The sequence below is a fragment of the Pelodiscus sinensis genome, unplaced genomic scaffold (assembly GCF_049634645.1).
Source record: "Pelodiscus sinensis isolate JC-2024 unplaced genomic scaffold, ASM4963464v1 ctg192, whole genome shotgun sequence".
Taxonomy (NCBI): domain Eukaryota; kingdom Metazoa; phylum Chordata; order Testudines; family Trionychidae; genus Pelodiscus; species Pelodiscus sinensis.
In genome coordinates, this window is record NW_027465990.1 from 128,165 (window position 1) to 135,952 (window position 7,788).

General features: G+C 72.4%; 1 protein-coding gene across 1 annotated transcript; it reads left to right on the plus strand.

Moving 5' to 3' along the window:
• The first annotated feature begins 1,200 nt into the window (after positions 1-1,200).
• Positions 1,201-7,750, plus strand: LOC142825729 (RRP12-like protein). The gene is made up of 6 exons (XM_075917767.1): positions 1,201-1,401; positions 3,250-3,485; positions 4,325-4,408; positions 4,715-4,791; positions 5,164-5,269; positions 5,465-7,750. The coding sequence occupies exons 1-6, from the start codon at positions 1,263-1,265 to the stop codon at positions 5,804-5,806; spliced, it is 984 nt and encodes a 327-aa protein (XP_075773882.1). The 5' UTR covers positions 1,201-1,262; the 3' UTR covers positions 5,807-7,750.
• Positions 7,751-7,788: the final 38 nt, after the last annotated feature.

Genomic DNA, 7,788 nt, shown 5'->3' on the forward strand with positions numbered 1-7,788 from the left:
CGGGCTGGGCTCCGGCTGCTCCCACAGGGGGCGCTGTGCTCACGGCGGGCTGGGCTCCGGCTGCTCCCACGGGGGGTGCTGTGCCCACGGCAGGCTGGCCTGTGGCTGCTCCCACAGGGGGCGCTGTGCCCACGGCGGGCTGGGCTCCGGCTGCTCCCACGGGGGGCGCTGTGCCCACGGCGGGCTGGGCTCCGGCTGCTCCCACAGGGGGCGCTGTGCTCACGGCGGGCTGGGCTCCGGCTGCTCCCACAGGGGGCGCTGTGCTCACGGCGGGCTGGCCTGTGGCTGCTCCCACAGGGGGCGCTGTGCCCATGGCGGGCTGGGCTCCGGCTGCTCCCACAGGGGGCGCTGTGCTCACGGCGGGCTGGCCTGTGGCTGCTCCCACAGGGGGCGCTGTGCCCACGGCGGGCTGGGCTCCGCCTGCTCCCACGGGGGGCGCTGAGCTCACGGCGGGCTGGGCTCCGCCTGCTCCCACGGGGGGCGCTGTGCCCACGGCGGGCTGGGCTCCGGCTGCTCCCACAGGGGGCGCTGTGCTCACGGCGAGCTGGGCTCCGGCTGCTCCCACAGGGGGCGCTGTGCTCACGGCGGGCTGGGCTCCGGCTGCTCCCACAGGGGGCGCTGTGCCCACGGCGGGCTGGCCTGTGGCTGCTCCCATAGGGGGCGCTGTGCCCGCGGCGGGCTGGGCTCCGGCTGCTCCCACAGGGGGCGCTGTGCCCACGGCGGGCTGGGCTCCGGCTGCTCCCACAGGGGGCGCTGTGCCCACGGCAGGCTGGGCTCCGGCTGCTCCCACAGGGGGCGCTGTGCTCACGGCAGGCTGGGCTCCGGCTGCTCCCACAGGGGGCGCTGTGCCCACGGCAGGCTGGGCTCCGGCTGCTCCCACAGGGGGCGCTGTGCCCACGGCGGGCTGGCCTGTGGCTGCTCCCACAGGGGGCGCTGTGCTCACGGCGGGCTGGGCTCCGCCTGCTCCCACAGGGGGCGCTGTGCTCACGGCGGGCTGGCCTGTGGCTGCTCCCACAGGGGGCGCTGTGCTCACGGCGGGCTGGGCTCCGGCTGCTCCCACAGGGGGCGCTGTGGGGCGGGGCAGGGGCGGAGCTGGCGGTGGCAGTCCCTGGGTGCCACGTGGTGCAGTCGCCCCGCCCCCCGGGCGGAAGTGCTGGCGAAATGGCTCCGCCCGCAGTCGAGATGGCGCCCCGGCAGCCGGAAGTGGCGCTGCCGGGCGGAAGCGGGCGGCACGTGGGCCCCGCGTGCGGCGCAGCAGGGCGATGGGCAAGGCCGGGCGGCTCCGCTCGGGGGCGGCGCGCGGGCTCCAGCGCTGGCGCAAGGGCCACAGCAGCGAGAGCAACCCCGCGGGCCGCCGCCACCGCCGCGCCGCGCGCCCCCGCCTCGGCCGCGCGCCCGACGGTGGGTGGGGGCTGGGCTGTGGCGGGGCTGTGGCGGGGCCGGGCGGGGGGGGGGCTGGTCTGGTCGGGGGGGCGGGGGGGGCTGGGCTGTGGCGGGGCCGGTCGGGGGGGGCGGGGGGGGCTGGGCTGGTCGGGGGGGCGGGGGGGGCTGGGCTGTGGCGGGGCCGGTCGGGGGGGGCGGGAGGGGGCTGGTCTGGTCGGGGGGGCGGGGGGGGCTGGGCTGTGGCGGGGCCGGGCGGGGGGAGCGGGGGGGCTGGGCTGTGGCGGGGCCGGGCGGGGGGAGCGGGGGGGCTGGGCTGTGGCGGGGCCGGTCGGGGGGGGCGGGAGGGGGCTGGTCTGGTCGGGGGGGCGGGGGGGGGCTGGGCTGTGGCGGGGCCGGTCGCAGGGGGCGGGGGGGGGCTGGTCTGGTCGGGGGGGCTGGGCTGTGGCGGGGCCGGGCGGGGGGAGCGGGGGGGCTGGGCTGTGGCGGGGCCGGTCGCAGGGGGCGGAGGGTGCCTTGGGGCTGCTGCTGGGGGGGCCGGCGCCCTGCCCCGTAGCACTGGGAGCTGCAGAGATCAGGAGCCTGGGCTCAGGGTCTGGCCGGGATCCTGCCCGGGGCTGCGCTGGCCGGGGGAAGGCGATGCGAGGCCGGGCCGGGCAGTGGTCCCTGGACTGAGAAACGCAGGGACACGTGGGTGCAGGGGGTGTTAAATATCGATTCGTTGGCTACTCGATAGTTGGTGCCACTTGCGTTGACTGTTCGGTTAGTTGCGAAGGCGCCTCCGGCCTCCCAGGCGTAGCGACAGCTCCAGGGCTGCTGCTAGACTTGGAAGGCGAAAGCGCTGCGGGGAGCCTGGGGCCAGCGGGGACTCAAGCAGCCCCCCCCCGGCCCCAGCTCCCTTCTGGCGGCAGCGCTGCGTGGGGTCAGCGGGGCGTCCCCTGCTGGCTCCGGACTCCACACGGCGCTGCCGCTTTGAAGCACCCCCCACCCCCGGCTCTTTGGGCTGGGGAAGCGACTGGTCGTTCACGTCCCTCGTACTGGCGTGGGAGGCCGCTGGCCCCCCAGCTTCGAAAGGGCGTGCCTGGGGCGCGGACCGGCCCGGGCCTGGACTGCCTGGGGCGCGGACCGGCCCGGGCCTGGACTGCCTGGGGCGCGGACCGGCCCGGGCCTGGACTGCCTGGGGCGTGGACCAGCCCGGGCCTGGACTGCCTGGGGCGCGGACCGGCCCGGGCCTGGACTGCCTGGGGCGCGGACCGGCCCGGGCCTGGACTGCCTGGGGCGCGGACCGGCCCGGGCCTGGACTGCCTGGGGCGTGGACCAGCCCGGGCCTGGACTGCCTGGGGCGCGGACCGGCCCGGGCCTGGACTGCCTGGGGCGCGGACCGGCCCGGGCCTGGACTGCCTGGGGCGCGGACCGGCCCGGGCCTGGACTGCCTGGGGCGCGGACCGGCCCGGGCCTGGACTGCCTGGGGCGCGGACCGGCCCGGGCCTGGACTGCCTGGGGCGCGGACCGGCCCGGGCCTGGACTGCCTGGGGCGCGGACCGGCCCGGGCCTGGACTGCCTGGGGCGCGGACCGGCCCGGGCCTGGACTGCCTGGGGCGCGGACCGGCCCGGGCCTGGACTGCCTGGGGCGCGGACCGGCCCGGGCCTGGACTGCCTGGGGTGTCTGTACCCAGGAGAGCAGCTTTGTAGACCCTGCTCAGTGGCTCTGGGCCAGGGTTCGAGTTCTCCCAGCTGGGATCTCTGGTCCAGGGGCCGTGAAAGACGCGTGACCAGGCCCGTGGGGGCCCGTGTTCGTGCCTGGCAGTGGTGGGGAGGGCGGGGAGCGCAGGGATCCTATCGCCAGCCCTGAGCGTGTCTGTCCTGCAGAGAGGAGCAACCTGACGGTGGATGCCCTGAAGCTGCACAATGAGCTGCAGTCGGGGGCCGTGTGCTCGGGGCGGGTGGGCCAGGGCGCCCAGCCCTGCATGGAGGAGGACGGCGATGGAGCCGCTGTCACTGAGAAGTCCGCGGGCACCTTCCTGAGCGGCTTGACTGACTGCACCAACGTCACCTTCAGCAAGGTGCAGCGCTTCTGGGCCTCCAACTCCGCCTCCCACAAAGAGGTAGGTGCAGGGCACTCAGCTGGGGAGACTGGCATTTGCTCTGGGGGCTCTCCGGGGCCTTCCTGAGTCTGTTGCCCCTGCCCTGGCCCGGCGCCGTGGGGCGGCGTGTTCTGGGGCTGGGCTCTAGCCCCCTGCCCTGGCCCGGCGCCGTGGGGCGGTGTGTTCTGGGGCTGGGCTCTTGCCTCCTGCCCTGGCCCGGCGCCGTGGGGCGGTGTGTTCTGGGGCTGGGCTCTTGCCCCCTGCCCTGGCCCGGCGCCGTGGGGCGGCGTGTTCTGGGGCTGGGCTCTTGCCCCCTGCCCTGGCCCGGCGCCGTGGGGCGGCGTGTTCTGGGGCTGGGCTCTTGCCCCCTGCCCTGGCCCGGCGCCGTGGGGCGGCGTGTTCTGGGGCTGGTCTCTTGCCCCCTGCCCTGGCCCGGCGCCGTGGGGCGGCGTGTTCTGGGGCTGGGCTCTTGCCCCCTGCCCTGGCCCGGCGCCGTGGGGCGGGGTGTTCTGGGGCTGGGCTCTTGCCCCCTGCCCTGGCCCGGCGCCGTGGGGCGGGGTGTTCTGGGGCTGGGCTCTTGCCCCCTGCCCTGGCCCGGCGCCGTGGGGCGGCGTGTTCTGGGGCTGGGCTCTTGCCCCCTGCCCTGGCCCGGCGCCGTGGGGCGGCGTGTTCAGGGGCTGGGCTCTTGCCCCCTGCCCTGGCCCGGCGCCGTGGGGCGGCGTGTTCAGGGGCCGGGCTCTTGCCCCCTGCCTTGGCCCGGCGCCTTGGCCCGGCGTGTTCAGGGGCCGGGCTCTTGCCCCCTGCCCTGGCCGGGCGGCGTGTTCTGGGGCCAGGCCTGTGACCCGCGGTGCTCTCTGCAGATCTGCGCGGTGCTGGCCGCGGTGACGGAGGTGATCCGCGCGCAGGGTGGCACGGAGAGCGAGACGGAGTACTTCGCTGCGCTGGTGAGTGGCCGCGTGCGTGGGGGCAGGGCTGGGCTGGGAGGCGGGGGTGGCCCGGACTGTGCCCTGTGCTGGGGGCTCTGGTAGGGCCTGACTCCTCCCTCTGCACTGGGTTGTGCCAGGGATGCTGGGGGGCCGGGGGCGGAGGTGTCGGTGAAGGGCCCTGGCAGCATGGCTTTGGCTAGGAGTGCCAGGTGCTGACACCCCCCGTGCGGGTCTGGGCCAGGCTGCGACAGACCGTAGGGGCGGGCTGGGGAGCTGAGGGCAGCTCCTGGAGCAGCCCCCTTGCTCACCCGCCTGTGCTGCCAGATGACGACGCTGGAGGCTGTGGAGTCGCCCGAGTCGCTGGCCGCTGTCGCCTACCTGCTCAACCTGGTGCTGAAGCGGTGAGTCCCCTCCCCCACCCCACAGGGCTCGCAGCCGGGGGGCAGGCTGGGGGGTTGTGTGAGTAGATGGTGGCGGGGGCTGGAGTCATCTGGCTAGCTGAGGGGGTGTCTGGATGGATGGGGGAGCGGGCATCTTAACAGGGGGCTGTGAGCCCAGGGGGCCGTGCGGCCCCCGGTGTCTCCTGGCCCGGCCCCAGCTCGGCGCTCGGGGGACCTGTTGGCCCATGTAGGCGGATCCCACTCACCCAGCGCTGTGTGGGGGCAGGGCGAGACCCTGGGTCTCCAGGCCGCGGGCGGAGGCCGTGTGGTCCCCCACAGTCTCCCGTTGCCGGGCCCCCAGCCGCGCTGAGACCCTCCCCTCTGTGCCCGCAGGGTGCCGGGGCCCGTGCTCATAAAGAAGTTCTCGGACGTCTCCAAAGTGTTCATGGGCATCATGGCCTCGCAGGCCGGCAGCGGCCCCTCCTCCGCCCTGCGGTGGGTGAGTGCCTCCGAGGGGCTGGGCGGCGGGGCCCTGGGGGGCTGGCTCGGGCTCCCAGCACAGGCCCGTCCCTTGGGGCTGAGCCTGGGAGGCAGGTGGTGTCCCCCGGGGTTCTGCCCTTCCTAGAGGAGGGTGCGGGGGAAGGGCAGCCGGACTCAGGGCCGTGACCCCGATACCAGACATCTCTCCCCGCAGGTCCTCTCGTGCCTGGCCACGCTGCTGCGGAAGCAGGACCTGGCCGCCTGGAGCTGCCCCCTCACGATGCAGGTTTACCACGGCTTGCTCAGCTTCACGGTCCACGCCAAGCCCAAGGTGAGCCCGGGGGGGCCGTGGCCCAGCTGGCTCACGCGTAGCTCTGCGGGCGGAGCGAGGGCGCGGCAGAGGGGAGGGGCGGGGGATGGCTTGGAAGCGGGCAGAGCCATGGAGCCGGCCAGCGGAGGGTGCCCACGTCACCCCCGCAGCCAGGCAGGAGTCACACACGCAGCCCCCTTGGACCCACCGTTCTGCTGGGTCACCGCCGGCAGCCCCGTGGGCTGAGCTGCGGCTGTGCAGGCCAGGCCATCCCAAAGGGCCAGCCGCGGACCCAGGCCGATTTGTGACTCTGAGCTCACCCGGAGTCCCTGGGCCAGTCTGCTTGCATCCAAAATCGGGCGGTTTACTCCTGGGGGAGCAAGAGGGGAGTGACGGGTGTCAGCCCCCTCCCCCCACTGCTGGCTCCAGTCGAGTCTCTGGACACGTCCCAATCCTCAGCCGGCCCCTCGGCCCCTTTGCTAGCAAGGCCCCCGGGGAGGCGAGCTGGAGCAGGAATGAGGTGGGAGGGAGGCGCCCCCAGGGCCTCTTCTGCCTTCTCCCGCGTGGCCGGACCCCTGGGTCTCCCTAGTGCTGCCCCACACATTGTCCCCGGACTGGAAATGGTTGGGGGAGGGCTGAGCGCCCAGGCGTCCTCGTGTGAGTGCTGGCGCAGACAGCTGGTGCTTCCAGGAGGCTTGTGGATGCTCGGCCGTTCCCTCAGGGAGTCGGGGTGCCTGGAGCAGGCTGGCGTGCTGGCAGCACAGGCCCGAGGGGGGAGTGCGTGCAGCCGCAGAGCCTGCTGTAGGGCGCCCGTGCCGGAGAGGAGGGGCTGTCCGGGCCTGCCAGGTTCAGGACTCTTGGGTAGCAGGTAGGGCTCCTGCTCCTGCTCCTGCTCTGGGGGCGGGTCTGTGGATTTGGGCCCGTGCTATGGCAGTCGGGTAGGAGGCAGCGCTCGTAACTGCCTGCTCCACAAGGAACGTGTAGACCAGGGGCACATTCAGAACCAGCAAACCAAACACGTACGAACCTCAGAGCGGCCAGGCGGGGTCAGACCCAAGGCCCGTCCAGCCCAGGGTCCTGTTCTCCGACTGGCCAGCGCCAGGTGCCCCGAGGGAGTGAACAGAACCAGGAACCATCACGTGATCCCTCCCCTGTCGCCCATTCCCAGCCTCTGACCCGCAGAGACTAGGGACACCCTCACCGCCCAGCCTGGCTAACAGCCACTGATGGACCTAACCTCCAGGAATCTATCTAGCTCTTTTTTGAACCCTGTTAAAGTCCTGTTCTTCACCACATCCTCTGGCAGGGAGTTCCACAGATTAACTGTGTGCTGAGTGGGAAAAAAACTTCCTTTTGTTTGTTTTAAACCTGCCGCCTATTCATTTCATTTGCTGACCCCTCGTTCCTATGCTATGGGAACAAATAAATAACTTCTCCAGATTCGCTTTCTCCACACCAGTCACGATTTTATAGATCTCTCCTATCCCCCGGTCTCCGGTTTTGTAGGCTGAAAAGGCCCAGTCTTTTTAATCTGCCCAAACGGCAGCAATAATCTCTGGTGCCCTTTTCTGAACTATTTTCAGTGCCAGAATATTTTGTTTCGAGGTGAGGTGGCCACGTCTGTACCCAGTGTTCAAGCTGTGGGCGTCCCGTGGCAAGAAGCTATTTTCTCTCTCGTTCTCCATCCCTTTTTGAATGACTCCTCACAGCCGGTTTGCGTTGTGATGGCTGCTGCCCGCGGAGCGGACGTTTCGGAGAACTCTCCACACGACTCTGAGATCTCTCTGGGGTCGCAGCTGTTTTGGTCCCCGTGGGTCTGTGCGTAGGGCTGGGATTCTGCCTCACTTCCCACTCATCACCATTCACGTGCCCCTCTCTTGCCCAGTTTCCTCGTTTTGTGACCTGTTGCCCACGTGCGGGTCTGACCGTTCCCAGGCAGGCCCCTCAGAGGGGCGTTGGCGTCTCCCAGTGTCAGCCAGGGCTTCTTGCTGGGCCATCCGCCTTGAACCGCCCCCCGTGCGCTGGCCAGAGCTCTCAGGGGGCCTCCCGGACCCAGCGCTGAAATCAGGGAGACGCCAACGCCCAGCGCTGCAAAGCGCCAGGGTGCACCGGCCGGGGCGTGTTCCCAGCCCGTAAGCTCCTCAGAGGCGCCAGGACCCACTCGGGACAAGCTCCGGTGCACACAGACCAGGGCAGCACCAGCACCAGCGCTCTGTGCGCTCAGGGCT

Bases quoted from the DNA above. Each gene is read 5' to 3' on its own strand.
- LOC142825729 (XM_075917767.1), top strand. From the start codon at position 1,263: ATGGGCAAGGCCGGGCGGCTCCGCTCGGGGGCGGCGCGCGGGCTCCAG. The intron at 4,792-5,163 runs GTGAGTCCCCTC...CTGTGCCCGCAG, and splicing joins CTCAACCTGGTGCTGAAGCG to GGTGCCGGGGCCCGTGCTCA. The intron at 5,270-5,464 runs GTGAGTGCCTCC...CTCTCCCCGCAG, and splicing joins CCTCCTCCGCCCTGCGGTGG to GTCCTCTCGTGCCTGGCCAC.